This window comes from Desarmillaria tabescens (assembly GCF_030435595.1).
Source record: "Desarmillaria tabescens strain CCBAS 213 chromosome Unknown EV420scaffold_36, whole genome shotgun sequence".
NCBI classification, from domain to species: Eukaryota; Fungi; Basidiomycota; class Agaricomycetes; order Agaricales; family Physalacriaceae; genus Desarmillaria; species Desarmillaria tabescens.
The window spans coordinates 377,219-405,063 of record NW_026848335.1 but is presented as its reverse complement, the minus strand read 5'-3'; the positions used below and the strand labels follow the sequence as shown (position 1 = coordinate 405,063).

General features: G+C 47.7%; 9 protein-coding genes across 9 annotated transcripts; 3 read left to right on the top strand and 6 right to left on the bottom strand.

Annotated features, from left to right (window-relative positions):
- Window positions 1–698: 698 nt before the first annotated feature.
- On the bottom strand, window positions 699–3,293 carry EV420DRAFT_1750486 (pyridoxal phosphate-dependent transferase; the record flags this gene model as incomplete). Its single annotated transcript, XM_060480329.1, has 9 exons — window positions 3,002–3,293; window positions 2,762–2,946; window positions 2,621–2,698; window positions 2,321–2,478; window positions 2,179–2,286; window positions 1,754–2,123; window positions 1,550–1,697; window positions 1,252–1,494; window positions 699–1,154 (listed from the first exon to the last, which is right to left on the bottom strand). Exons 2-9 carry the CDS (start codon window positions 2,800–2,802, stop codon window positions 699–701), a joined length of 1,602 nt encoding a protein of 533 aa, XP_060327297.1. The 5' UTR covers window positions 2,803–2,946; window positions 3,002–3,293.
- A 1,253-nt stretch (window positions 3,294–4,546) lies between these two features.
- EV420DRAFT_1563472 (uncharacterized protein) lies at window positions 4,547–5,571 on the bottom strand (the record flags this gene model as incomplete). The annotated part of the gene is given in 10 exon segments (XM_060473936.1): window positions 4,547–4,721; window positions 4,782–4,861; window positions 4,882–4,883; window positions 4,918–4,937; window positions 4,984–5,036; window positions 5,059–5,060; window positions 5,089–5,122; window positions 5,164–5,165; window positions 5,176–5,259; window positions 5,308–5,571. Coding segments are annotated over 7 exon segments (328 nt in total), but the record flags the coding sequence as incomplete, so codon positions are not given.
- A 1,382-nt stretch (window positions 5,572–6,953) lies between these two features.
- Window positions 6,954–9,027, bottom strand: EV420DRAFT_1274899 (aldo-keto reductase; the record flags this gene model as incomplete). The annotated part of the gene is made up of 9 exons (XM_060467872.1): window positions 6,954–7,271; window positions 7,332–7,421; window positions 7,472–7,558; window positions 7,614–7,790; window positions 7,845–7,859; window positions 7,924–8,109; window positions 8,162–8,684; window positions 8,732–8,951; window positions 9,003–9,027. 9 exons carry the CDS (start codon window positions 9,025–9,027, stop codon window positions 6,954–6,956), a joined length of 1,641 nt encoding a protein of 546 aa, XP_060327295.1.
- Window positions 9,028–11,503: 2,476 nt separating this feature from the next.
- EV420DRAFT_753947 (thioredoxin reductase) lies at window positions 11,504–13,089 on the top strand. The gene is made up of 7 exons (XM_060483357.1): window positions 11,504–11,721; window positions 11,772–11,907; window positions 11,964–12,267; window positions 12,323–12,378; window positions 12,426–12,526; window positions 12,579–12,708; window positions 12,759–13,089. The coding sequence occupies exons 1-7, from the start codon at window positions 11,665–11,667 to the stop codon at window positions 12,983–12,985; spliced, it is 1,011 nt and encodes a 336-aa protein (XP_060327294.1). The 5' UTR covers window positions 11,504–11,664; the 3' UTR covers window positions 12,986–13,089.
- A 1,554-nt stretch (window positions 13,090–14,643) lies between these two features.
- Window positions 14,644–17,379, bottom strand: EV420DRAFT_1646648 (fungal-specific transcription factor domain-containing protein; the record flags this gene model as incomplete). The annotated part of the gene is made up of 13 exons (XM_060477938.1): window positions 14,644–15,174; window positions 15,226–15,309; window positions 15,365–15,472; window positions 15,528–15,814; window positions 15,869–15,998; window positions 16,055–16,168; window positions 16,221–16,618; window positions 16,669–16,904; window positions 16,956–16,984; window positions 17,035–17,064; window positions 17,121–17,157; window positions 17,217–17,237; window positions 17,300–17,379. 13 exons carry the CDS (start codon window positions 17,377–17,379, stop codon window positions 14,644–14,646), a joined length of 2,085 nt encoding a protein of 694 aa, XP_060327293.1.
- Window positions 17,380–17,656: 277 nt separating this feature from the next.
- Window positions 17,657–20,497, bottom strand: EV420DRAFT_1646647 (uncharacterized protein; the record flags this gene model as incomplete). The annotated part of the gene is made up of 21 exons (XM_060477937.1): window positions 17,657–17,838; window positions 17,890–17,922; window positions 17,970–18,070; window positions 18,132–18,302; window positions 18,361–18,381; window positions 18,451–18,511; window positions 18,557–18,658; window positions 18,709–18,726; window positions 18,782–18,856; window positions 18,914–18,920; window positions 18,973–19,047; window positions 19,099–19,301; window positions 19,349–19,423; window positions 19,475–19,528; window positions 19,589–19,628; window positions 19,688–19,768; window positions 19,818–19,898; window positions 19,961–19,997; window positions 20,046–20,082; window positions 20,138–20,211; window positions 20,418–20,497. 21 exons carry the CDS (start codon window positions 20,495–20,497, stop codon window positions 17,657–17,659), a joined length of 1,608 nt encoding a protein of 535 aa, XP_060327292.1.
- Window positions 20,498–20,819: 322 nt separating this feature from the next.
- EV420DRAFT_1630686 (FAD/NAD-P-binding domain-containing protein) lies at window positions 20,820–23,252 on the top strand (the record flags this gene model as incomplete). The annotated part of the gene is made up of 15 exons (XM_060476123.1): window positions 20,820–20,923; window positions 20,986–21,090; window positions 21,142–21,160; window positions 21,215–21,260; window positions 21,311–21,328; window positions 21,381–21,626; window positions 21,674–21,757; window positions 21,813–21,847; window positions 21,907–21,953; window positions 22,001–22,044; window positions 22,094–22,175; window positions 22,221–22,517; window positions 22,553–22,769; window positions 22,818–22,962; window positions 23,014–23,252. The coding sequence occupies 15 exons, from the start codon at window positions 20,820–20,822 to the stop codon at window positions 23,250–23,252; spliced, it is 1,728 nt and encodes a 575-aa protein (XP_060327291.1).
- A 69-nt stretch (window positions 23,253–23,321) lies between these two features.
- Window positions 23,322–24,005, bottom strand: EV420DRAFT_1274806 (uncharacterized protein; the record flags this gene model as incomplete). The annotated part of the gene is made up of 1 exon (XM_060467865.1): window positions 23,322–24,005. A coding segment is annotated over one exon (684 nt), but the record flags the coding sequence as incomplete, so codon positions are not given.
- A 1,274-nt stretch (window positions 24,006–25,279) lies between these two features.
- EV420DRAFT_753788 (Alpha/Beta hydrolase protein) lies at window positions 25,280–27,833 on the top strand. The gene is made up of 12 exons (XM_060483356.1): window positions 25,280–25,372; window positions 25,449–25,562; window positions 25,622–25,890; window positions 25,944–26,136; window positions 26,185–26,369; window positions 26,424–26,652; window positions 26,702–26,781; window positions 26,831–26,981; window positions 27,046–27,199; window positions 27,251–27,293; window positions 27,350–27,437; window positions 27,488–27,833. The coding sequence occupies exons 2-12, from the start codon at window positions 25,463–25,465 to the stop codon at window positions 27,661–27,663; spliced, it is 1,668 nt and encodes a 555-aa protein (XP_060327289.1). The 5' UTR covers window positions 25,280–25,372; window positions 25,449–25,462; the 3' UTR covers window positions 27,664–27,833.
- Window positions 27,834–27,845: the final 12 nt, after the last annotated feature.

Genomic DNA, 27,845 nt, shown 5'->3' with positions numbered 1-27,845 from the left:
CGTGCCTCGGTTATATGGGCTTGTAAGGCCTTGACAAGGCGGATAAGAATTATGCCGGATCGTGGTCGCCGCAATCCACGGCAACTTTTTTCCCGATCTGCTGATGACTTAGTAGAAGGAATGCGAAACGAAAGAGGAACTTGAACGATACCCATCCCAACAGCAAGGATCTTCCAACCGCAAAATTCTGGTGACGGTGGGTCTGATCCATAGTACAGGCGGAAATAAGGATCGATGAGGATGTTGTGCTTTCGGTGCGATCGTGGTCATGACCCCGAAGCCTCCACAAGCTCGCAGGAAGGGTTCCATGCGTGCGAAGGGATAGGTCTTGGGGTCGGAGTGCAGCCTCCATGGGTCTCAAGGTGGGCAATGAAGACGTACTTGGGGAGCTTTAGCTGCATTAGACAAGAAGGACGCCTAGAACTCGGTGTGGAGTGCGTCATTGGTTGCATGGTTATCTTGACAGAAGATATTCGAGGATGTTGCAAGACTAAGTATGTAACGACGTGCATTCGTATCCGCATGACGGAACCTCCTCACCCCAGTTCCAACCGGGACTTGCAATTAAGATCCAGGTAGGCGGCGAGGGCATCAGCGTAGTAAAACGGAAATCATAGCCCTTGCAACCCTTATTCAATTCAGCACCATAGCTTTCTTTTGACCCGGACCTGGAAGACACTCTAGAACTGATTGGTATTCTACGCATTTTCAGTACTATGCCACTCATCGCGTAGCGCAGCCGCAAGCCTTCTCAGAACCTCGTCCGCATCCTCATCACTGAGCAAGCTAAATGAAACTCTCGCATAACATGTCTTTCGCCCATCATGATATGTGGACTCTCCTGGCAACATCAAAACACCTTTGTGCATGGCACTATGCTTGATGAACATCGCCGAATCCCCACTCACTGTCTCACTACCTCCCGGTGGGAGGTTCAGCTTGATCCAGTAAAACATCGCTGCATTCGGTGTGTTCCACTGCGCCAAACCCGTGAGATGCTTGTTCAAGTACGTCTCAAACACATCCCGCTTCCTTCGATAGTACTCAGCGACACCTGCAGCATGCGTCAAGAACCCTGAAGTACCCCATGACTGGAGGAGTTTGAGAACAACCATCTGGGAGAACGTCGGGGGCTGCAGAGTCGCAACTGCGGTCTGTACCATGCGCGGTTAGTAGAAGGAATGCGAAACGAAAAAGAGGAATCCATACAAGGCCCTCCACGGCTTGAACGATAGTCGCTGGACCACTGACCCACCCCAAACGGAAACCAGCCGCAAGGATCTTGCTTAGACTATCGAACCGCACAACTCTGCCGATTTCCCCATCAACTTTACGCTCAAGCGACAAGTAAGATGGCGGCGGAGGGCCTGATCCATAGTACAGGTGGAAATAAGGATCATCTTCGAGGATGAGGATGTTGTGCTTCCGGGCGAGATGCAGGATTTCGATGCGCCGGGCTGCAGTGGTGGACATGCCGGTGGGATTCGCTCCGTACTGAACAGGAATGATACGTCAGTTACTTGGAGATGCTAACTGATGCCACACTTACAGGTACGGTGTATAATAATTTTGGGAACGGCTGGTCTGTTGACCATGAATCCAACAGGACCTCAAGGGAAGACGGAACCAGGCCGTCCTCATCCGAAGTGACTCCTACGATATTACATTTTAGAGAATGCAATACAGGTAGAACGCCCCTGAAATTCAGGTTAACCTTAGGATTTACCAAAAGCCCTTACACGATAGAACTCACGGGTACGTAGGAGCTTCTACGACGACCGTATCTCCCGGGTCAACCAACACCGTCAAAGCTTTATACAAAAGATCCTGGCTTCCCGCGCCAATACAAACCCTCAAGCCGTCCTCCTCCTCCTCACCAAGTTCATGGACGTCTTTGAGTAATCCTGTCACCCACTCCACAAGCTCGGGAACCCCGCCGCTCTCGTTGTACTGAAGCGCGGTTGCCAGGTCTTCACCACGCAGTTCGATGTCCGTAAGCGAGGAAGAGTCTGGAGACTTTACAGATACGACCATGCTTGCGAAGGGATAGGTATTGGGGTCGGGCTTGCCGGCTAGCATCGATATCATATGGGGTGCAGCCTCCATAGGTATCAGACTACGAACTGGGTGCTGCAGCATCAGCCGTCAATGGATTTCTCAGGAAGGTAGCAGACGTACTCGGGGAGGGCTTTCGTCTTTTGGCTGCATTAGACAGGAAGGACGCGTAGAACTCAGTGGGGAGAACTTTACGGGCGCCCACGTCATTGGTCGAGTGCTGTTGCATGGCTATGTTGAGGGGGATTTCAAGCTAACGACGTACATTTGCTCTCTGCCCAAGTCATCTTAAGAAACCCAAACCGAGACCCACGGCGAAAGATCCTTCCGTCACAGTTGAGGGAGTTTGTAAAACGGGGCCATTCCTTCTCAGCTAACCGTATGGAAAAGGCGGCCCGAAACCTCTTGAAGAGCCTCATTTCTCTGTTTCAATGCAGATGCAAACGAGGTTGACTATTCCCTCACAATCGTGCTCAAAGTTGCATTCAACTATTGATGAAACAATCACCATCGGAGGAACGGGTATGAGTCCGGTACTATGTCGTCCTACGGTAGGTGATCGTACCGTGTGTGCCACCATTCTCTGCCTTGAAATTCAATCCACACCGCGGCCGCGGCCGAGCTAAAACTAGCCAGCAGAAACCTGTATGACACAAATTACTCAATTAACAGTATCGCCGATTAATAGACCGTATCTAGACCATACCTTCTTTTCCTCTCCAAGGGGCACCACAGTCGTATCCGCATGCCGGAACTTCCTCACCCCAGTTCTAACCACTTTCAATTGGGACTTGCAATTAGGATCCGGGCAGGCGACCAGAGCGTCAGTTGACATCCAGTCGTTCGGATGCGTGACGCGCTGCTTGGCTGCTAGTAATGGCAACAGGGCACCTAAATAATTATAGTGTTAACGATAGAATTAGAACCCAGAAGCTTCTACCCATACCCAGGGAGTAAATCGAGAACCCTTGACCAGGCGGCAGGCGCAGAAGCTCGCCTTCAAGCGTAAAGTAATCACCCTCCCTTGCCCCGCACAGGATTCGTTCACCAGGGGGACAGATGACCTCGACCCGAAGGTCGTAGAGTTCGAATGTATCGTCAGTGCTAGTCATAGCGTACAGGGTAAGATTGTGAATGGAACGCAAGTGGAGTTTTCGGACCCAGATACCCGGCTGCTAACGGATGGGATCCGTCGAAGAACGGGAGAAAGGATAAACAACTTGAGCGTGAGATGCTCGTTCTTCAATCAAGTAGCCGCCGGGCGGGAATTTCCAACCTGAGAATTTCAATCTACAAATCGGTGAAATCATTGGTTACCGAACGGTGCCTGCTTCTTAAGTACGAACGCGGAAGAGCCCAGCGAAAAAGCTGGAATGCTGCTAAGCGAGCCAATATACTTCTTACATTACTGCAGTCAGATGTGAGACAAGGCAAATGGCACAGCCAATTTTATTCTGTTCGATACCGGATATGTAAAAAAATGACCACTAGATTTCCTTAGCATACTCGGCGTAAATCTCCTTATAGTCAGGTATCTCATCCTCCCCATCGTAGGACGTAGTAATGAATATTGTCCCTTCCATCGAATCCCCGCTGAACAAATCCGTTCCCCAGAATCTGAAACGATTTCCTGACACATAGGTAGTCTTCCGGCTGGAAAGACAGGGCTTCTTCCATGAAATGTACCCTGGAGCCAGGATACTGGCGTGAAATGCCTAGCGGATATGAGTTTGTGTACTTCATCCGCTTCCCAGCTCGGAGCTACAACTTCCGACTCACATGGTTCTCTGCAAAAAGTGCTGCATACTCCATGTAATTCCTCGCGGCTTCCTCTGAGTCGGTTGGTTCCATGGAAGTTATGTGTTCTTCCGCGAGCTTTCGGACCTGCAATAAATCAGAGACCTGGAAATCGCCGACGTACGATTTTCAAGAAGGTACCAACCATTATTTCCGTGATAGGCAAGACAGATCCATGGCCAGCAGCGACCCACACAAATGAGATAATTGGGGTAGCGTAGTAGAGGCATGCGTCAGGTTCCACGGCCCAGCAATCCTGGAAATTTTCGCTTCTAGCAACGATAGGAAAGTGGGGTTTCTATGTCGTGTCGAAGCCCTTAGCCTGAGAAATTTTGGTCCTAGTACAATGGACAAAACACCAGACTCATGCGAATACATGTCATGCTCGACAGCTTTGGCATCTATAAACCCTTTCTCTGATATTTTCCTGGGTCCCTCGATGAAGACTGTCACTTTGGGGTTAGTCAAAGCTTAAAGATAGCTGTTTTAGATATTTCAAATGTCTTCACCGGTTGTGTGAACCTAATTACGCTTAGCGCTTGTCGGAAACCTCATCAGTTATGCTTAGCGCTTGCTGAAACCCTCGTTAACTACGCTTAGCGCTCGTTAACACACTCACAGATCCCTGTTGGTAATCAGAACTCGGCCTTCGGACATCCTTATGCTTTTCTTCAAGTATTCATCTACTCGTATTCTTAGCAATAGCCTGGAGCAGGGGTAGGACAAAACATCTGATGTCAAAATCCGTCGAGATGATCTTCTTTGTGATGTGCGGTACAGTAGCAAGCTTCTGTCGCATTGCCTCCTTACAATGGGTACATGCATCCCCCGATTCCTCTGAGCCTGAGATTAAGAATGGGAAGTGCTTGCTGCTGAGAAATGAATGAATTTCGAGTTCACAACTTTGCTAAGGAAGGAACCTGGCTTACTTGTGTTCGTTCTCTATCGCCCAGCGATACAAGAAGTAATGTTTTGGATCTCGAGTGAGCTACTGTCTTTTCTTCGGTGTCTGCATCAATAAGTCACGGCAAGTTGAGTTCAGACAGTGCGGCACAGGACATACAGTCAAAGTTATAAGACCAACGCTGAAATTATGTTAGCACTTAATAGACTGGCGTTGCTGGTACAGACATAGGAACGACACAAATTGGAGATCGAATCCAATGGTAGAAGATGTCCCGATGGGAGTCAACAACTAAGCAAAATCCAGGTTTATGTTAAATGAATTTGAACATACCACGCTATTCAGAACGGAAGGAACGATCTGTACTCCTGGAAGTAGAGATGAGACGCTCAAAAACATAGGAAATACCGACGACTTAACCGACGGCCCTGATCCTAGAGCGACAATACGTTTTCCTCCCAAGTCGAGCCCTTCGGGATACCTTGCCCTACGCACCAAGACACCTAAATGAATAATGACAGCGAATTCATTAAAGCACCGGAGTCGCTTACCTTTGTACAACGTCAATCCCTTCAAATCCGGCCATTTGGGATGGTACAAGCGTCCCGTCGTGGAGATGAGGACGTTGCAGGTGTCGGGTTGGTGTTGAGCGTTTCCTTCCCGGATTGATCTCTCGTGGTGATTATCCATCCTCCAGTCTCATCACTTCACCTCGCACCGACGACTTCTCGATTGCAAATAATGTACTTGTTGAGATCATATTTCTTGGCATGACCTTGTTGGTATTGTCGAATTTCGGCACCTGACACTTCATAATCAAAACGTCAGGGAGAAAAGTTTGCAAGCTAGTATCGTCGGAGTACTCAATGTAGAAGCTTGTCCAATCTGGTATGTACGCAAAATATTAAGTACCAGCCTTCAAAATGATTAAAGGACGCACCGGTCTTAGGTTCCTTGATGTAATGATAATTGGATCTTGACACATCCTAAGCACATCTGTAAATTAGCTTCGTTAGGTTGGTACAATTCTCTGTAGCTAGCCCATCTAGTAGCAATGACCAGAAACTGATTAGTCGCTATTTCTCTAGAAGTATAAAATACAGCGCTAATTCAGGTGATTGATCCTCAAGTTGAGGCACCTTCGTAGTCTTCAAGTTGGGGTACTACTATCAAAGAGATGCTAGAGCTGGCAAGAGGGGAGCAAGAGTCGCAGGGACCGAGGTGAGCGACTATCGTAACTGCGCTCGGTTTTCCTCGTCTAGAAACGCACAACTTGCCGAAAGCTGATGATCGAACTTCTGCTATATGCCAAACTGTAGCTTGTATGCGCGAAGTCAGTTGAAATATCAAGAAAGTCGTAACTATGTAACCGCTCACGCAAATCTTGTAAGCGACCAGAAGGTTGGCATGGAACGGAATGAAGGGCCTCGCAGATTGAGATTCAGACGCGATCGACGTAGCATGTGATTCAGTCCTTCTTGTACCTGTACTCAGTACTACCTGCATAGACGCTTAGACTCAGAGCTCCTACATCGTAACGTCCGCGCTTCTTCCTCGCCTTTGCTGTAGCAAAGATCCTATGTTTTTCTCACTCTTGCCGTGTCCTTCCCGGCCGGAATTCCACCACAACAATATTGTGTATAAGTATGTTGGGCATGATTGCACACGATGATCTTCCAGCCTTTCAAGCCCTCTGCACTTCGCTCGAGATAATCCGTATGCTCTGATGTCATGCCTATCCATTTTTCTGAACCAATATTTCACAGGATCATGACCTATAGGTCGGAAGCGCCTTGAAAAAATGTTTTGAACTGTGCTACCGCCGTTGTATCTTTATTCCAGGGCTGCTGTCAGATAGGTTGTTCGAGGTCGTTATATCCATTTTGATTAGAATGGGATCCTCGTGGTGTTTCCCACTCATTTTCTTCCTAGTTACACGAAGGCGGTTGCTCTCACTGACTCAGAATAGCATTTTATTTAGTTTTGCGTGATCGCCGTTCTTTGGCATCATCGCCGAGCTCGTCTCCCTAGCATCACACAAATTTACTGATCTAACTATTATATAATTATCTGCCATTACTATGTTGTTATGATAGTATAAGTCTACTCGACAATATAAATACGAAAATGGTAGTCTCCTTGTATCTCATGGAATTTTGCAGCAAATGCGTTTATTCCGCGTACGAATGTAATGAATTCAATGTCTATATTCATGTCCACAATCTCCAATCTTGTCGTAAAGACCTTGCAGATGGGCGCCCAATGCCACAGCCTCAATTCGAGCGGTATCCTCCGGTGTTAATTTAAAGGAAAACACCTTCAGGTTAGAGTCGGCATTAGACGATACCCCCAACCGCGTGCCAACGATAACGGCTCCAACTTCGGGTTTATCCAATACCCATCGTATGGCAACGTTCGTGAGTTCGACACCATGCGCATCAGCAATAGACTTCAAAGTCCGTAATAAACGTTGGAGGTCGGACCATGAACCCCATGTCATGATCATATCAAAGTACTATGAAGTTGATAATACGTGAGAGGACAGCTAATTGACCATAATGCGTAACTCGCTCACCTTTCTTTGGGATGGCGTCAAAGCTACAGCCTCAGAATACACATCCGGCGACTTGACTCCTAGCCATTTCTCCGATAAAAACCCGCCACACTGCCCCAATACGTCATCGGAGGCTAGGAAATGAACAATCAAGAGCTTACGAAGGAACCATATGTCAACAGTTGAATCCCATACTTTTTGCAAACCGAAGCCATCTTTATCTTGGGCCGACTATCGATTAATGAGTACTACCATAAAGGTTAGTAACCTTTAAATGGTAGTCATTATGTATCAAACCATTACCTGGACTTGATTGGAGACGATACCAACATTACTCGTCTTGGCGATCAAATATTCGCAAGCTTCCTGAGTGTGTTCCGCATCGAAATTGCATAACCCGATGGCCGATACGAGATGGGGATGCGATTTGGTTAGACCAACCAACTTCTCCAAAATAATAAGATATTCCTTCTCATTGTACTATTGTTGCGAGATGAGCATGCGGGAATAGAATGCAATCGGATGGCAACTTACGTCGAACCAATGGAACTGGAAGATTAATTCAAGATGAATACGGAGTCATAGCGGAGGAGAAGGAGGGAAGCTTCATTACCTGCAGGAGCTCTACCCGTCCACCCAACCTCCGTGATCGCTCCTTCACTGCGGCCAGAACGAAATCCGTTGTCACTGGACCGTCCAAAGGCCTGAAGACACACCATTTGGTGCCAGCGAAAACGGTTTTACCCACCTCCTCGGGGAGACGGTTACGAAAGGATCCGTACATGAGCTCAGCATCACCCTAGAACTGATAGGTCGGCTTCAGTGCTCACAATTTTTTTCGTTGTGCTCACATAGTGATCCGCCATGTCCGTTGCCAAAAGCCCTCGCCGGACGAGCTCGCAAAGGGCTGCATTTTGTTTGGCGCTAGACGCGGAACCCCAAGCAGGTGACGACATTTGCCATAGTCCATTAAAAAGCCTAGGTACTTTTGCCGGACCGAGCTGAAAATATTCGAGTTTAGCTGCTACACTGCTGTCAACGGAGACATCGATTCTAGGATCGATTGCACCATTGAGATGCTTGAAAGGCGCTGAAGGGTAGAGGAAAGCAAGGACGTCCTCTAGCTGCAGTAAAGAACGTGTGAAAGGATAAGAGAGGTTATTCGAGTAGCAGTATGATTGGCACACAATTAGAGCCGATCGTAACCTAATCAATAGGTTTTCAAGGTCGGCTGTAGGTTCGGGTCTCGATTCTTTTAAAGCTTGAACAGCTTGAACGATGTCACCACAAGCTTTCTCGAGGGTAAGCTCGAGAGCGTCATTGTTGTTCCAGCGAATCTTTGCTTCCGGAATGCACTGGAGAAAGTGCGCAAGACTGGGTGATATCAATCTTCTGCCTCTCTCTATCTCATCTGAACTCACTAGGGCAACGAATCTTGCACCATCTTGCTTGAGAAGAGGCAGCGAGTAGATGATAAGTATGCCGCAGAACTGGCTTGGTCTTTGAATAGGTCATTGGCGGGCGGGAATGTCGGTGTCGACTCCCTCAAGCGCGCCCGGACATGCTCGACGAATGTTCTCTGTGCTGCTGAACCTTGTGACACCAGCGCCCGAAGTGCGGATCGCAATAAAGGCGTGGGGACTTTCAACATGTCAGTGTTTTGAAGCCGTTCGATACCAGTTGGAGGCTTACGCTGGGAAATGAGGACATCGTCCATCATATTGCTAGATACGCCTGTCAGAACCATTTCGAGAGCAGACATTCATCGGCGTACACATGACCGGACATCGTGAGCTAGGCTTTGCAGAGTTGAAGTTAAGTTGCTGGATCTAGGAAAAGGGGGTCGACTGAAACCACACAACGGTTTTTATCACAAGGCAATAAGTCGGGCTGTATAGATGGGTTGTATATCGGTCATGGTCTCACCTCGGAAGGATCATTCCGTATAAAAAATGGAAATGTGGCGGCATGTATTGAAGAAACCGTCCTCCGAATATCGGTCTTCAGGGTCCTCCTGAATCAAAGCGCCCAGGTACTTCAAGATCATGCATGATCGTGGATCTCTGATAGGCTTTAAAAGAAGTTGCCTTGTATGAGTGGTTGCCGACAAATAACAGAAAGTACGGAAGCAAACGGCAAGTAAGAAATTTACCGAGCGGGTTTTGCCAGCGAAGAAGATTCAACTAAGAAAGAATTTCTGGGATTGAAGCCTGATAAGAGGTTAAGGTTAGATGGTATGTAAAGCCGTATGCTGAACTGAATGAAAACCGGATACTCCAATAGACTGAAGATGTCAGATGCTATAACGTGAGCGCATGCGTTGTGCCCGAACTGCAAACCTTGATACTCTGACGTGATCATTAAGAAACACGCTTGTTCAGATCGGGCAACGCAGTAGCGCTCCCGGGACCGCTTCGATCTCCATAAAATCTTTGGCCCTGCAACATCTTATATTAGCACTATCAGATATATTGAATGACATGAACATATTTAAGCACCGTCCCTGCTCCGTGTACTGTTGCCTGTACCTTATGACACGTACCAGACAAATCATAGTTATACAACGGCTTCTTTTTTTTGCCGCAGCGAAGTTAGCGGAATGCAACGAATGAGGTATAAGGAATCCATGTACGTTCGAGAATGCGGTACGGCAGCCAAGAGGTCGATGTACTGATATCCTCCAAGAGTTATAGGTAGCCTGAAATAGGTATTAACGGCGATGGAGCGGAGTGTTTCACGATAATCAGTGATTCGGTCATGATGGCTACTAATAAACAGCGAGAATAGAACAGGCGAGAACTCAGCTAAAAGAGGAGAGGGTAGAGCGTAGGACCGCCCTGAATGGTAAAGGAGCACTGCCATGGAATCCACGGATGTGTTGGATATGCTCATACCAGGAATATCAGCCATCTATACTCAAGCAGATATAACCCTCCAGAGCAGACTGGACCTCCATGCCGACAGGCACATCACGACGCGAGCTGCATATGGTTGCGGGAATCGGATTTGGTGAACTACGGGCGTCGGCTAAGCCGGACGTTCCGCACCACCCTTAATGCTAGCGGAACCCGACAGGACCGCGTGCCTCTGAGCGGTACCGAGGGTAGACAGGTGCTATGAAACAAGGATGAGATCTCATCATAGAAAATTTTCAAAGGGTCTCACCTTCAGCAGGCGAAAATTTCCCCTACCCCTGTAGCCCTGGCGACACCGACGATCCTAGGCTCGCAGTATCCCGTTAAACATTTGTTTCACCTGGTATATACAGCCATGGTTCCTGGTTTCAAAAGGTGTGGAAGGATGTAGTGGAAAACGGCACTCGGAAAGTAAAGAAGCCGGAGTACCGCACGGCAGGTAGCGCAGATGGAAAATACATCTTGTCTAGACGAGCATGGTCTTGGACACCGACAGCTTCATTTCCTACCGCAGCTGAAACAAAGTAACGAAGACGAACAGTCCGGCGAGTAAATAAGCCGCCCAAAAATTAGGATAGGATGCATTTCATCAACAAGCCAGTTGAAGCACAAGATCTCTCTAAGCCGGTGTAGGATGGCTTGCTTGCCGAAGTTGAGTAATAAGGCCGTTACTAGTTCCAGCACAGAAGCACTTTGAGCTCGACCTTGGGCCCAGAATGCTGAAAAGGTATCAGTACTTGGTCTAAGATCGAGCACGTGCTTGCAAGTCAAAGAACAAGAATTCGGACTGCTGAGGAACAAAAGTGTCCGAGGAAGAGCAGTGTATACGGGGAGGGACGCGCTATATGTGAGAGAAATAGAAATCAGGGTAAAGTGTACATGATCAGAACGCAAATTATACAGCAGCGTCACGCACACTGGTAAGACGAAGTTTCGCGATCACGGATGTCCTGGGAAAAGCGCAATCATTGCGCGATCGGACTACTCCTCGGCACTCGTGGCAATTAGGATCTCCGCAAGACTGCCAGAGATGCCGATTCAAGGTCCGACCAACTCTTCGACGCCGGCCACCCATCTCCCCTTTCCCCTCCGCGGTCCTCCAGTGGTGATAAGGCATCGTAAAAAAGAACCTTTCAGCAATGTAATGTCCGAACACATCTTCATCAAAATCTGAACAATTAGCAAAATTGCAGCACAAGAGGTTCAGTAGCCCCGAATCGGGACGGGCCGAACGGCTTACCAAGTGTTCGGACTGGCTGACAAATGACATACCTGTGACCCTTCGTGACCGCATTGCTCAGCGCTGGCAAATTTATTTAAAAGCATCCAGCTATCACATTTTTATCAGAACGACGTTCACAAGACTCATACCCAGGCTTCGCTACTGCGTTGCAGCAATACCCCTTTCACTACAAGAAAAGCGGACTTTAACGACTACGATGGCTCCCGTAACCAACGGAAAAGTCGAGAAGAGCTCGAAGATGCATTCAAAAGTTGTACGTTGATCTATACGGAATCCGGTCTCTATTGTCTCACGATAATGCAGGTAATCATCGGCTCTGGACCAGCTGGACATACTGCTGCCATCTACCTTGCCAGGGCCAATCTGAGCCCAGTCTTATTCGAGGGTTTCATGGCCAACGGATTTGCTGCAGGAGGACAGCTTACCACAACGACAGATGGTATCGATATATTATTATTTACCTCTCTTTTTCTTAAACTAATACAAAACCTGTAGTGGAGAACTTTCCCGGTTTCCCAACAGGCATCTTAGGACCTGAGCTGATGGATAAATTCCGCGAGCAGTCCGTCAGATTTGGCACCAACATCATTACAGAGACCGTATCCAAGATCGACTTGTCTGCACGGCCTTTCCGCTACTGGAGGGAAATGCAAGAGGACGAGGAACCTGAAACGGCAGACACGGTCATCATCGCTACCGGTGCTAGCGCGAAACGTCTTGGCCTCAAGGGTGAGTCTACGTACTGGCAAAGCGGTATCAGTGCCTGTGCTGTCTGCGACGGCGCTGTTCCTATATTCCGGTCAGTTTCTTGAATGTTTTAGACTTCAGGAACGTTGCTAACCCTTGGAATCTAGGAACAAGCCTCTTGCTGTCATTGGCGGCGGTGATTCAGCAGCAGAAGAGGCGACTTGTATGTCGGTCAAACAATCTACTTTCCGTGTACTGATTAGTGCGCAGATCTTACCAAGTATGGATCCCATGTATATGTGCTTGTCCGCCGCGATGAGCTTCGTGCATCCAAGATCATGGCAAAACGGCTTTTGAATAATCCCAAAGTGGTGCGTTTCATCAGCTCTCCGCGCATTCTATAGTTCATATGACCACCGGTAGACCGTACTCTGGAACACTGTTGCCGTCGAGTGCCAAGGTGATGGCGACCTGTTGAACAACCTGCGCATCAAGAATGTCTTGACGAACGAAGAGAAGGATCTGCCCGTTAACGGCTTGTTCTATGCTATAGGTATGTCTCCCCTGGTACCTTCGAAGTTTGTTATCTGACATTTTGCCCAGGCCACGAACCAGCCACGTCAATCGTTCGCTCCCAATTGCAAACGGACCCCGATGGCTACATCATCACCGTACCTGGGACTACGCAGACCTCTGTGAAGGGAGTCTTTGCTGCCGGTGACGTGCAAGACAAGCGATATAGGCAGGCCATCACCAGCGCTGGTAGCGGGTGTATGGCTGCTCTCGAAGTGGAGAAACTCATCTCGGAAGAAGAAGAATTTGGAGAGTAAGCGAGGACGATCCATATAGAAATGCAATCATCTGTACTTTTATCAAGGTCTTGAAAACTTAGAACTCCACTACTTTTATATATCCTCTGCGGCGTGTAACCTCTTCCTTCCTTCTTTCTCCAGTCCCCCGACTTCGATGGTCTCTGATACTCGCAATGTTCTCTTACCACTTGATTCTCGTCCATTCTCTCGATACTCGGGAGAAAGATGGTCAGATTTTCCAGTTTGTTTTGTCGATTCATGCGGTACAAGGAAATAATATCACCGCTACCATGTGGCACAGTATCGCATTTCATATCAGGAGTGTCGCGTGGACACTCTATGGTGGGCGACCGCATGATGGATGTCGGTCGAATTGAAGATTTCCCGTACACTGCGCTTGAAGAATGAATGAGCGGTCATGGCGATGAAGATCAGGCTTGCTATATATATCCTAGGCCCATACGACGCCCTTCTCAACCATTCACGTTTCATCCTTACCCATTCACGTTCGACACCGGTATTTGTTTTAAGATCTGGAGGCCGTCCTTAGTCGAGCTTCTAATAAGAAGATGAAAAATCGGCTATCCCCTAGGTTCTCATGAAGTAGTTACCTAGGCAAGCAACTCAAAGCCATCATCTGGACGGAGTCCCTCGAGTTCGGAGTGATGAGCCGCGAGTTTTCTTGATATATTTCAAGCGAAGGCTGCGTATACCACTTCACTCTTCAACCCACAAGTTGAAGAAGCTGTTGCCCAGTGGTAGCCGGGTCCGTAGCCTTCTTCACCGCGGTCTTTCAAATGATCTTGTAACATTACGAGTAACATTGTAACAATGGACGCCTCCTTCTTTGGCCACACAACCTCCGTCTGGATCCACATCTTCACTTCTGAAATGGAGGTCGAGGAGACAGCACGTAACACCTTTGATTTCAAAAATAACCTTTGTTCCGGGCTTGATAATCTAGAAAGCATTTCTCCCATTCATCGGCTCTATTCGGGCATCCAGGGAAGAAATGACTAAAGAATGGCCATGTAGAGCTGTCTGCCGCGCAGCTGTGTCGCCAAAGGCTTTTCGGTGCAGGCCGAAACGGAAGTATCCAGGAGTTTGGGGAATCTTAACCAAGTTGACCTACACAGGAATTCATATTACCTCGTCGTACCTCATTGACCTGGCAAAGCTGAAAAACATTCATTCTGAGCATGGAGTAGTCTTGTAATCTCGGAGGAACCTTAAGCGGCCCGAGAGCTGAGAGTCGAGACTTGCGACGCCTTCATGAAAGGTACTCGGAAGTCCTTAAAAGCGAAAAGAATGCGAACATCAAGTCTATAGATCCTAGACCATTCCGAGATCAGGCCTGTCCATTATATTCTTCTGTATACCTTGGTTGGATTCGCAGGCAAAAATGGACGATGACCTGTTCATTGTTGCCCTCCACCTGTTGATGTTCAGTCCTTTGACACGGAGACTGAATTTGCTCATCTATGATAGAGAAAAAAGGTACAGGTGTCAGATTGAACGACAAAAACCATGTCAACCACCGACAGCAATATCGATACAAGATGCTATGAAAACGAAAGACGGATGGACATATAACTCAGATGAGGGCTCAAACGCCAGCATGATCGTTCCCGTTCATCAGAGTATCCCATGAACCTGTCAAAGCCTTCTAAGTCCAACTATCTCTCACGAATTAAAGGAGGCATACCAGATTCTGTTGACCGCTGTGAGTGTTGTGAAGAATCCGTAGCAGTATCTGGAAATGTTATCACTGGCTCGTACAAATTTGTGGCAGCCGCGAGTCCATGCATCGAGGGGTTGACATTTACTGGAATGGGGTAAGGCTGCGGATCCCCAGAATAGATCGGAGTGCTCGGGGCATCCGCAGCTGGCGATGCAACTAGATGTGAAGGAACGGGCTTCTCGCCGGTTTCAACGTCAGGGTCACCTGCAAACGAATTGGTATCAGCTCTCCAACGCAGGTTAGGTTCCCGTTTTCGTAGCTGGACCCCCCGAGTAGGGTTGATGCTGGTTCGTTTTATGGCAGCATCTTCACGAGGATTCGTAGCTGCATCGATAAGCAGGCTAATGACTTCGGCTATTTTTGTCCTAGCATGACAATCGGGATGGTGGATTTTACCCATGATATCTCTGCCTTTCAGGATCACAGCGAGATCATCTGGGCGGCGGGATCGGTAATAGGTGTGATACTAATCAATATACATCAGCCTTCAACAGAACTGTGCTGTGAAATCTCATACCAAAATCAGGCAGCAGATGAACAAGCAATAGAGCGAAAAACTCCAGGCCTGAAGCTGATCAAGGTGATGTTCACTCCAGAGAATCTGTAACAGAATATATTTCAGGGTAAGAATCAGATGGAAAATGTGTTAGACATACACCGTATCTTGCTCGAGCTGCAAGGGCCTGCCAATCAGCGACAGTAATCGCAAAACTGAGAGTATCTGCCGTATGACTCAATCGCATGAACGGACGGACAAAGAAGAACTACAGAAATACGTTAGCCCAGTATAACACTACACGCCTACTGAAATTTCATAACCTGAACAGCAACATAGCAGAGGTTCAATAATCCTGCGGACACAGGGGCGTATTCCGGCGAATGATTGACACAGGATAAAGTCGGTGGTAGAGCGAACAACCAGCTCTGGATCTCGTTCGCCAGAGCCTGCGCCTGTTCGTCCTTTACATTGATGATACCTGTCGGCGTATAGCACATTTTGACTACACGCCCCAAGAGGATTGATAACTCTATGAGGGACCTGAAACCTTCGTCCTTTGGGAAAATTCGATCGCAGTCACTCAAATCTATCATCATCGGAAGGCCATCTGTGCAATGATAAGCGACGAATGACTGATTACTGCATTTTGCAGATTACTGACAAAAAGCGGATATCCAGCGGTCGGCAACGATGAGACCTCCCCAAACGTTACGCCGGGTCTCTACATGGTCGATTTGATCATCCGAGGCCATTTCGCGATGCAGACCTAGCTCTTGGGCTTGTCTGATTGCCTGGAGGAAACACAACATCAGCGGCATCATGTAGACCCCGCATAGTCAGTACTCACCAAGCCCAGCGAGTTCCATACAGTCGAGCCAACACTACCCTGCTCCATCTCCATTGTCAAGGCAAACAAGAGATGACCCTGGATCTCATGCAAAGTACTCCTGTTGAGAAAGTCCTTTCTCGATTAAGCTGGCAGGCTGAGAGAAGGATAGAAAGGCAGAATGTACCTCCGCTCGACGAAGGGCGGACATATTCGTCTGAACTGCTTCAAGCGTGCCTTTAGGTGCACGCGAAGAGAGCGTCATCGCAGATATCCCGACCATGGCGTACACGAGCACCGGAGACAACGGCACGGAGGATATGAACACGTCCTTGGAGACAACAGGAAAATGCGGGGCATGAACATCGAAATAGAACCGTATAAGACGTTCTATGAGCGCTGGTTCCATGTACACCGGTGTAGGTAATCTAGAGACGGAGTCTATTTCACGGAGGTTCGGAGAAGAAGGGTGGAATGTGTCGTTGAGGTCTAGGCTTGAGACTCGAATTATGGCGTCCCCAGCATGCTCTTGCATCTCAGTGTAAGTACGGTGCTTCTTGTCATGGGCCTCCAGTAGTTCAGTCGCTGGGTCGTATCAGTGTCGTTGTCCTCGTTGTGCGATGGTGTCCACTTACGAAAAGTGGAAGTTGAATGCATCATGTGGGTTATTGTAGTGGGCCCTCGAAGTTTGGTTTCGCTGAGAGCATAGCCAAAAGAAGGTTTCGGCGGAGATATTGATGCAGCCATGGAAAGGAGACTGCCACCAAGAATAGCGGGAGAATCGTGCCGCATGAGGGGATGACGTGGCCGTTTGGAGCTCTGTGGACTATCAGAGTCTTCACCAGGAGAGTTTTGTACATTTGTTCGTCGTCTGCAGTCAAAGTTAGGATTAATCATGTCGCTGTGAAAGAAAGGAGCACACTTGTGACGCGTCTCAGAGATGGGTAGTACCTAAACGAGATCCTCTTTAGATCTATTCACAAGAATGGTGTTAAATATACCCAAGTGCATTCCTGTTTTCCTTGTAGGCACTTTGAATCCAGCGACACGGTGAGTATATGTGATAAGTATCCGGAGACCCACGAACCTGTTTGCAAACACTCTGCTTGGGAAGAGGTTCACACCTACGACTCAATCCAATATTTGTCAGTCAATCTACCCACCACGAAAAAAATTCCCATACCGCCGTCGCTTACGTCTACACCTGCAGCATGAGTCCACCATCAGTCTCCTAGACGCGGGGTAAATAGACAATAAAGAACTTACAAATCACACGCTCTGGCGGCCTTCATTCGAACGACAAAAGTATCATCCACTTCGGGCTGTTCACCTTGGAGATCCAACATTGCGGTGTGTACTTTGGCAGCATAGATTCGAGGATGACGAAAGCCATAAAGCGCCCAAATCAGGGCCACTTTCGGATGTTATCTTATCTCCCCGACCCTGAGCGGCCTGGTGATTTAACACCATGGGGCAATCTGTATGTTGGGTTGAAGGGACAGAGAAGCGTGTTGGACGTCCACTCAACTTCCAAAAGAAATTGTATTTTTTTTTTACATTGAAATCGCCGAGCGAGCGGCATCATAAATCGCCAATAGCTTTCTGATAATTAGGTGGGAACATTTATACTACCTTTTCAGCTGTGCAGCCTGTACCTTCACTACCAGCAATGGACTTGCGTTCCGAGTCACTGCTGATAGTATTGTCCCCAATAAACTGGGCATCCTTGTTGCGGATACGGTATTCCTCAGACGTCCATAGAAGATCGATTTCTTCTAGCGTTAGGCCTTTGGTCTCCTTGACGACTTAGAGCAGACCTTCAGGTTCGTCAAAACTCCATAGTAGGAAGCACTCACATATGGCGACAAGTACTGTGACAATCGATCCGCCTGTGGATATGTTCGTAAGAATATCTGCGGCAGAAACTGACAAATACCAAGGATGAACAAGACGAAGAACTTAATTCCAACATTTTGAATAGCGATAGGTCCACTGTAAACGAAGACAACTGAATCGACATCCACCTGGTCAGGCACGCTGGAAATCATAGAAGATAGATGGTCTCACAAGCCATCGTCCAAACGCCGACATTACCTACGAAAACAGCGCGTGAAAATCTGGTGAGGAAAAGACCGACAATTCCCCTTTACCTATTCCTCCTGCTTGGCCTCTATAACGTGTGGGAACAATCTCGATGGCATACAAATACACCTGTGGGGGAATCTCAGGAGGAATAGGAATATGCGTAAGCACAATATTACCATCCAAACTGGGTTCGGGGTACGGAATCAGGAATGATCATTACAGAAAACAGAACGGCGACTCACTCCATGACAATCCGGAACCCGCTTCGAACCTGAAAGAAGGGTCCTTGAATACGTCTGCTCTTATCTGAGCTACAAAAACCACAGCCTTACCAGAATAGCATGGCAATTTGAGCCCAGCGAGTCGCATTTGTTGTCATGCGATCGGGAAGGTCTGAAACCTTAGGCTCGAGCTATTGTATTTATAGAGAACACGTACTGCCGAGGACAGTAAAAACCAGGATGGCAGAGACCTGAACAAGGGAGCCAAAGAGAAGTATATGCTTCCGACCGAACCTTCGGACTGTCCAGAAACTTATAACTGAGTATACGGTTAGCAGAGAACAGAAGATGTTGAGAACTTGTACTCACTGACACCCAGGGTAACCACTGCGAAAGAAATGTACATTTGAGATGAAAATTCACACAAAATGTTTCGACTCACTCGAGTTAAGGGCCGCCGTTACGATCGCTGTTATGTCTGCCGAAAAGTGTAAGGTGGATATGATAGACTTGCCATCTGCGACACATTCGAGTAGCTACAGCTGAAACATCTTCACGTCTTTGAAGGACTTACAATAGGTCTGTACGCGAGTTGGTTATTATAATTTGAATGGAAAGCAGGACGATACTTACAATCAGATTTCCGCCGAAGAAAGGCTTTCCAACCTGGAGCAACCAAGAAATCCATATGCGTTTGATAACCTTGGTCTGGAAGTGCGTAAGTGTAAAAGAATGGTCAGAAAGTCGATTGCAACATACCTCAGTTTCGTCTTTTCGAAAGAAGGAAGCCGCTGTGATCCTACGGGTATCTGCCTCTTCCAAGCGTATGGCAGCCAGGATCTCGTCCCGTTGTGCCTTGACTGTAGGATCCGAAACGGACTTCCCACAAAGACGTTCCAGGGACACGTCGCCTTCCTGGATTCGGCCTTTTGCATATAGCCAACGAGGACTTTCGAGAACACCTGAACGGCATTGCTTAGTTGGATCACGAGACAGAATATCATCTTACCGTGGAAAATGATAATGGGTACCAAAACAAAGATAGCCTGAGACGCCAACAATACTCTCCATCCGTGGTAGAATGCTGATAAGGAACAAGGTGAGATTGGAAAGGTTGTGCCTAAGAAGCACTCACGGCTCTTGTAAACTCCCAATCCAAGCCAGGCTACCACAGAGATTGCAGCGACGGCTTCACAGATGTTAGAACTCGAACTAAGAATGGGAAATACAGTTCAGAGGTCAGACGCACATAATCCTATATTCCACATAACTTGAGTTGTTCGGTCATGCTGTCGGCAATGTCAAAGATGAGATACTCATGGAGTAGAGATATCGCCTATCAACTTACGGCATTGCGTGCATTTCTTCCCACCGAGCTTTCGTGAACAAACACAGGAACAGCAGCTGAAATAGCGCCGTTTCCGAGACCCTGGCGACCCTTAAACAAGTTTTTCGTTGCATAGAGTTAATCGACTGACTAGAATGGTGCGCCCGACAATCATCATTGTGGAGTTCACGGAGGCGGTTTGGATGATGATTCCAATCAAGGCGACCCAGCACTGCATATGAACGTCCCAGTAAATGCTTCAAGTAGTGAGAAAAGAGGTAGAACTAGACACACCGAAAGCAAAATTGATACCCGACGACCGACCGACCAGCTGGAACTTATGAACAACATGAGCAGAAATGAAGTTCCAGTGACTTACGATAGAGGCGCGATGACTGCGGATCCGAAAATGTCGCCTACAGTGAGGTCGGCATCGCGTTGTTTCAGAACTATATTGAGAGTACAGCAAACCTAATATGATGCCACTGGAGATGAAGCTGGTCACCTCGGTATTGGCGGCGTAAATTTGGTGATCAAATTGAGGACTGTTGAATAGTTAAGATGTATCAGTGAAGTAGAAATGAATCCTCACGTATTCAAGATCCTATACATAAACCACAAACCAGGACTCGGTGAGTAACAGGAGTCTCTTCGAGTACATCATCTTACCCTCCCATTATACCAGCGTCCCTGCGAAAAAAATACGTGTAATAATTATTGGTAAAAATATGGAAAGAGAGCGCATTCTTACCAGCCATATAGAGCGAGAGCAGAAATGGATGCGATCTGGAGCAGCAGAGTGTATTTCCTTCCTGTTGCTGACCAGGCCATAGTCAAAAGGTGTCAAAGGAAGAGAAGCAACGATGAATGATTTGGGCCGCGAGCTCGAGAGACCGCAGCCCAAAAATCTCCCAGGTATAAAAACAACGCGTTGTCCATAGACAGACGTAAAAATAAATCGGTGGCCCTGACATGGCGGCCATCAGAATACAGATCGGCCAGCCGCTCCGGGCAGGGTCTCGGTGAACCTGACTCTTCTTGGTTGCCATGCTTGTCACCGTTTCTAGACATTATTTAAGCCGTGTCCGTAAGGACTCGCAAAGTGAACCACATGGTGGCTGGAAACGAGGTTGGGCATGGGAGCACCGTTTTCATGGGAGATTGGACTTCAAATCCTAGAGGATACTCAATCGACGAGCACCCTGCTCGGACACCAGAGAGGCGTATCAAGATTATTGGCATCGGTGCTGGCCTAACGTGATCTCCTTTATCAGTCCTTAACTTGGAACTTGGAATAAAACTTACAAAATCAACTTCAGGGGAATTCGTCTAGCCGAACAAGTTAAAACGTACCACAGCGACTTGGTGGACCTCGTCATCTATGAGGAAGCAGATCAGGCTGGTGGCACTTGGCATTGGAATAGGTAGGTCCATTCAAATTTCTTGGAAGATCACTGACTTACACTAATCGACAGATACCCAGGAGTCGCCTGTGTAAGATATTGTTGTCAGATGCATGATCAGGAAATTCACACTAGCCGTGGTTAGGATGTGCCAGGATCCAACTATCAATACATCAAGGAACCCAAGACAGGTGCGTTGTCTAATCATCTTGGGCTGACCATGTCATGACTGTGATGCCAGATTGGAAGAGCTTCTACGGTATGTGTTCTGGCAGCTCTGAGAAATATTTGTCAACATTCCCACTATGAAGCATCGGGTGCCGAAATTCGACAGTATTATCAGGACCACGCCAAGAAGCATGATCTCAACAAGTACATTATTTATAATCACGAGGTCGTCGGTGCGAAGTGGAGGGACGAGACTGCAGAATGGACAGTCACAACGCGAGATCAATTTGGGAAAGAAACACTCGATACTTGCAACGTCTTCATTTCTATGAGAGGAAGTTTACATCACCCCAAATGGCCAGACTTGAAGGGACTGCCATTATATAAAGGTATGCTGGCCCAGAGACGTCAACACAGTCTTCCCTCAGCTCTTCAGGTATCTTGGTGCACAGTGCGAGGTATCCCGAAGGACTCGACCTGACAGGAAAACGCGTCGCAGTTATGGGATCAGGGTCATCAGGTAAATTCCGAGCATCTCAATGTTCTCGGACATCGTACTTGATTGTTACTTCCAGGACTACAGATACTTCCTTCCATTCTGGATAATGTGGTATGTTGAAAGTTACCCAATGCAACTTGATATCTTCGCCTAGTCGTTGATTCCAATAGGGTCGCCTTTACCACTGGATTCGATCTCCAACGTGGATCGTCCCAAGGTCTGCATTGGCAATACTGGGACCTATCAGATACTCATATGCCTCAGCGTCGGTGCAATGTTTGCTGGGCCTGGAGGTACAAACTTCGATTGTAAGTTTATGATGATTCCAATTCGCCTCGCCCTGACGTCCTGGAGCAGACACCGAGGAAAAGAAAGAGCAATTTGCTCGAGATCCAAAGCATTACCTGCTGTATCGCAAGGCTATGGAGAGTGAACTCAAGTAAGCTCTTTTTTGTCAAAGTCGACATTGACCTGTTTTCTTCAGCAAGCGCTTCCGATTCGTAATCTCAGGGTCAGAGGAATCGAAAGCCGCGCGCGCCAATTGCGAGGAGACAATGCGACAGAAACTTTCTACCGTGCCGCACATCGCAAACAAGATCATCCCAACGGACTTCGATGTCGGATGTCGTCGTCCTACCCCTGCTCCAGGCTATCTCGAAGCCCTGTCTAATCCCAAAGTGACCGTCTTTACCGAGGAACTCAGGGAAATGACGGAGAAAGGGTTTATAGATGCCGAAGGTGTCGAACACGAGGTGGATGTATTCATTTGCGTGAGTTTGACGTTTTATCCGTCGGACTAAGACCGACATTTCTCAGGCAACGGGCTTCGACACGACGTGGAAACCCCTACTTTCCTATCGTTTCTCGAGGCGAAAACCTCCAGGATCGCTGGACGGTAGAACCTGACTCGTATATCTCATATGCCGTTCCCAACTACCCCAATTTTCTCATCGCTGCAGGCCCTTTTGGCGCTACTGGTCATGGATCTGCCGTGCCTATCACTGAAATCATGATCAATACTTTCTTGAAAATCGTGAGTTGGCAAATTTCATCTTCATTCCGAGTCTCCGATTCCTTTTAGGTTCGGAAGATTGGGGAAGAACATATAACATCCATGGAACCAACTGAGGAGGCGACGAGGGACTATATGGAGCATGCAGCACTTTTTCTGCAACGAACTGTGTGGACTGGAAAGTGCAGCTCGTGGTTTAAGAAGGGTTTGTACGGTAAGTCTTTCTGTGCTGCGACCGGAGCATTCTAGACATCACATCTACTAGGTATTCCGCACCAGTATCCCGGTTCGCGGGTACATTTCATGGAAGAAGCCCTCTCTTTCCGTCCGGAGGATTGGAAATATACTTATGCATCGGGGAATCGTTTCCGGTTCTGGGGGAACGGGTTTGCCCAGCGTGAATTCGACGGAAGGGACAACAGTTGGTATTACGGCCTCTTGGACGGCAAGGATGAAATGCCCGATTATGCGGAAATTTTTGCCGAGTATGCCAGGAAAGACTAGTGGTTGTTTATCAGACGATCGAACAGGAAGAAATGATACTATTAACCTTGACACTACGTCTGACTGTATTCAAGTTCGAAAGATATTGGCTCCCCCAGGAGCATCCCAACCCTGTGGCGGAGCTCTCTTCGCGCATTCACGCTCGTGGACTCTGAGATAATATGCCTGCAAATGTGGCCATGTCCTTTTTCCACCCAGCCTGTTCCAGGTAAATCCTCGATGCACCATATAGCCGAGCAGCGAGAAGAACGTACAGTTGGCGAGAGGGAACATGTCTCCGGCAATGTAACGCGTCGTTGATGCGTAAACCTCCCAGAAATCTAGTTCATCGTGAACAGCGTTGACGAGAGAACGACGATCCTGGTTACGAAGCCTAGATGCGTTGGGATTATTTTTTTGGTGGGGCAGAGCGTCGAAGTGAGCGTCTTCTAGGGCGTCGTATGTATGATGTAAATTCTCCGTCTCCTGTATTCGAGCTAGGACCAGAACGCGTGCAGCACGAAGGTGTAGGGAAGGAAGGAGAAGTTTTCCTGGGCTATAATACGTTTCGACGTACATGGGTATTACTATCACGAGACTTTCATTAGTGTTGAAAGTCTCAGCCGTTGTGTACGGAGAATCACTGGCAGAGGGAAGAACATCGACGAAAACAGGAGTTTTGCCGCGGTGATTGAGAGCCAAAGAATCAGAGATTCGGATCTCCTTTAGAACAGACATGACCATGCGACGAACGGGCTCGAATTGGATGTTTTGAAGAATTGAAAGTGATTAGCAGGTATATACACACCGAAGGTTGCCTACTTGGTTGACACGCCTTTTCGTACAATGCCATCATCACGCGCCAGCTGTGGAATCGACCCATTCACATAGTAGAGGCGTGGTATTGTAGGTGGTAACGCGGGTGAGGTAGACTGGTAAGTTATTACATCCACACCAAGATCACGCATACTCTGAGAGACTTCTGCATGGTGCGCCAGTGACTTTTCTTCTTCCTCCATCCTAGACAATCTTCTACAACTGTCACTGGAAGCCTAAGTCCTAAGTCACGCGCTTGGGTGACGGTAGAGAGAACGTAGACGTTCGTTAATCCACCCCCGACATACACCTTCAGTGATGCCCCTCTGGCACAAGATATCCAGGCAGATTCGTTTCTTTGAAAGCTGAGGACCAAGTCTGCGTCAAGATGAATATCACAACCTGAACCAACCTCGATTATGGAAGAGGTTCATTCAGGTCGGCACCCTAAGTTCCAGCAACACTCTGTTTTACTCGTGTGTGTGCCCGTCAGAACATTGAAAATGGAAGCGGGCCCAATAAAGACGGGAGAAGGAGGCGCTGAGTGACTGTTGGCGTAGAGGGAGCGTACCCAAATGACTAGAAGGTACGCTTCGAGAAATTTTGTTACATGACCACTGATATTAGATATCAATTGGGCCCCTCATCATTTTGGATGGGAAATTTACCCTCATTGGAGAGCAACTTGTTTTGGAGGTCAATAAGAAGAAGGGCAGAGGTGAACTCGAAGGAAGAAGTGCTCATGACGGCACCGAGTGAATGGCACTTGGTAAAGGTGTTGGTGAATGGAACGGTCCGAGTCAAGCGAGTCAGCTGGCTCACGTGGCCACTTACAAATTCCGGATTGTCGCTCCGTACCTGCACTTAGACGTTTTTCATATCCAGAACTCTTCCCATGGTACCTGCAAGTTCATTCTAAGGAGCATCCGATCGTATCGTGGTATATGGTGCCACACCGGTCCCGATAACCATGAAAAAATACGGCGATCTTACGCGGTAGCTATCAGCATCAATCCTCTCCTGCCAAGAGCTGTATTTGTGTTTAGGCCTCTGCGACGACCTTATGTTGGCAGGAGATGTTTTTGAACTTCAACACTGTATGCCGTGGACAGCTCTCAACCTAACAGCTAATCACAATTATCGGAATCTTGGATCCATGGGGAAATAAGAAGCCTTTCGGCTCTCGGCTGTTATCACTTCCGCTACCTATGCTCCGAAATAATTTACTGGTTTGAAGAACTTATGACGTTGCGGCAGGCCTGTCGGTATCGATCGTTGCCGGACATAATCTCTTCTTGTGCCGCACGGCGTGCCTCCGTACGAAAGTAACAAATGTCGTGGCTTGGCTGCGACATTTTATCTGTATAAGAATGTAGTTCTCATCGTTCATTCTTGTCTTAGTCCTCCTTTCGAATATGGTCACCAGCATTATTTCTCGTACGAATAGCGGACCCGTGGAGGGATTCGTTGATACTCATCCTGTCTCTGAATATTCATCTGCTACTCGGAACCTCGGTGTGTCAATTCAGTACTTGAGCAACGCGATTCTTTCTTTACCACCATATCTATTTTAGGCCCTCTCAGCCCAATCAAGAAATGGCTTGGGATTCCCTACGCCCAAGCACAACGATGGCAGCGGGCCCAACCTCCTACGCCATGGACTGAGCCTCTCCAGTGTTTCGAATTCGGGCCTTCATTTCCTCAGCCAATATCTGCCTTCGACGAGATGTATGCTGGAAGGAAAGGGTGGTTTAATAGAGATTTTCTGGGTCAGTCTGAGGACGCATTCTCACTCAATGTATTCGCGCCAGCGACCGAAGGATATAGTAAAGTACCAGTCATGGTAAATGTCATTCGCGTTTCTGTGGTCATTATATGCTTATCGGTTGCTTAAAGGTATGGGTGTATGGAGGAAATCTCAATACAGGATCTTCCAATATGCCCATTTATGATCCTTCCGAATTCGTGCGCGCGCAAGCTTCAAGCGAGACGCCTTGCGTTGTTGTCACAGGGAACTATAGGTTGAATGCCTTTGGCTGGCTAGCTACCAAGGATCTAGCCGAAATCAACGGGCATGTCGGAAATTTCGGTATGTCCCAAAACGTTCCATAAATTTCATATAACTGAATGATTTCAGGTCTTCATGATGTTATCGCCATCTTTGAATGGGTTAGGGCGAATATAATGGAATTTGGAGGTGACTCCAATAATGTAACTGCATTTGGAGAGTCCGCTGGTGCATTTCTCCTTGGGACTCTCCTCAAATCCAGAAGGCGACTATTCCACCGCTTAATTCTTCAATCAGGTGGTTATGGGCTAATGGCGCGTAGTATCCTCTTCCTATTGCCGTCACACCTTCATTCACAGAGATAACAGGGCGTCAATCAGAAGCCTAATTTCGCTCCGTATGATGAGCTCCTCGCCCAGATTGACCCCAAGTTGACCTCGCTTTCTGCGGGGGATCGAATAAACCGATTGAAGACCATACCTACAGCCGAACTCCTCAACGCCACACAGGCTTTCTATCACACTGGCATATGGTGTCTGACTTGTGATCCTAACGAACCTGGTTGGGCAAGTTCAGTTTGGGACCTTGTCAACAAAGGTATATCTCGACGTTGTACGGCAGCCGTTGACCGCTGACCTTGAGGTAGGCGATTATGATCCTTGGATAGAAAGCATCATCATCGGCATCAACCGCGATGAAGGCACGTTTTTCAATCACCGTAGTCAAGTACGTATATCGTTCTACTTTTATAATATCAACGCTGATATCGATGTAGTTCTGGATTCGTGAGAATGCAATGAAGATGATCAAGGACAGAAGGGGCTTTGACGACGAAGTATGCACACGACTATTGGACATGTATCCCCCAGAGTATGCTGCTCCTGATCTTTCCGACCTTCGGTCATTGCCGTCGACTATGGTTTACTGTACGTATACCTGCTGTATTTTATCTCCATGACACTGTACCGTTCACTGACTCATGATTTCTAGCGGATTCTTGTTACTTAATGCCTATGCTCCATGCAGGTAGCAAACTCACCACGGTTCCAAACTTACGAACCGGTAAACTAGCCCGAGTATATATGTACCTGTGCCATACCCTTCCGTCACGTTTGTTAGAAGGGTACGAACACTTTGGTGTACTGTGAGAAATATTAGTTTTATGTTGAAAGCATCTGCTACTAATACCGTGAAGGCATACAGGAGAAATACCCTTTATTTTCAAGCGTTCCTCTCTGGTAAGTTGTCCCTAAGAACACTAGGTCTCGTCATGTATAACCATCCTTATTTACAGTGGGAGGGCTTGGACAACGGAAAGGATGCAAAAACCTCCAACATTTTTGGCAGATTTTGGTCATCATTTGCGACTTCCGGTAGTCCAGGTCAGTCGCAACACTTGGTTCTCCTCTTAATTCATTGAAACGAACTGTAGGGAATGATTGGCCCATGTTTACGAAGGATGGAGGAGAGATCTTGATATTCAGCGATGGTGGAAAGGTTTCTGTGGGCAATGCGTGGGAAATCAGGCCAGCTGAGTGTCAGGCCTGGATGAATGCTGCTGAGAAGAGCATCACGTCCGGATCCAAGGAGACACTAGCCGATCAATAATGATTGAAGGCCCAAAGCCGGGTAGCAAGTGTTATTTTCTGTAGTAAAGAGCTGGTGTCTCTCAGCCGAATGCGACCCATTCAGCGAGCCTTCAATGTCTCGTCAGGTCCATGGGTGCCAGACAAAATGCCTGTCGACGCCCTTGAACCCCACCATAGTCCATAGTCCCCTTAGTCTTAACT

Coding starts and splice junctions, on each gene's coding strand:
- EV420DRAFT_753947 (XM_060483357.1), top strand. CDS start 11,665: ATGGCTCCCGTAACCAACGGAAAAGTCGAGAAGAGCTCGAAGATGCAT. Junction 12,268..12,322: donor GGCGCTGTTCCTATATTCCG/GTCAGTTTCTTG, acceptor CTTGGAATCTAG/GAACAAGCCTCTTGCTGTCA. Junction 12,527..12,578: donor TTTTGAATAATCCCAAAGTG/GTGCGTTTCATC, acceptor GACCACCGGTAG/ACCGTACTCTGGAACACTGT.
- EV420DRAFT_753788 (XM_060483356.1), top strand. CDS start 25,463: ATGGTCACCAGCATTATTTCTCGTACGAATAGCGGACCCGTGGAGGGA. Junction 27,200..27,250: donor TACGAACACTTTGGTGTACT/GTGAGAAATATT, acceptor AATACCGTGAAG/GCATACAGGAGAAATACCCT. Junction 27,438..27,487: donor TGCGACTTCCGGTAGTCCAG/GTCAGTCGCAAC, acceptor AACGAACTGTAG/GGAATGATTGGCCCATGTTT.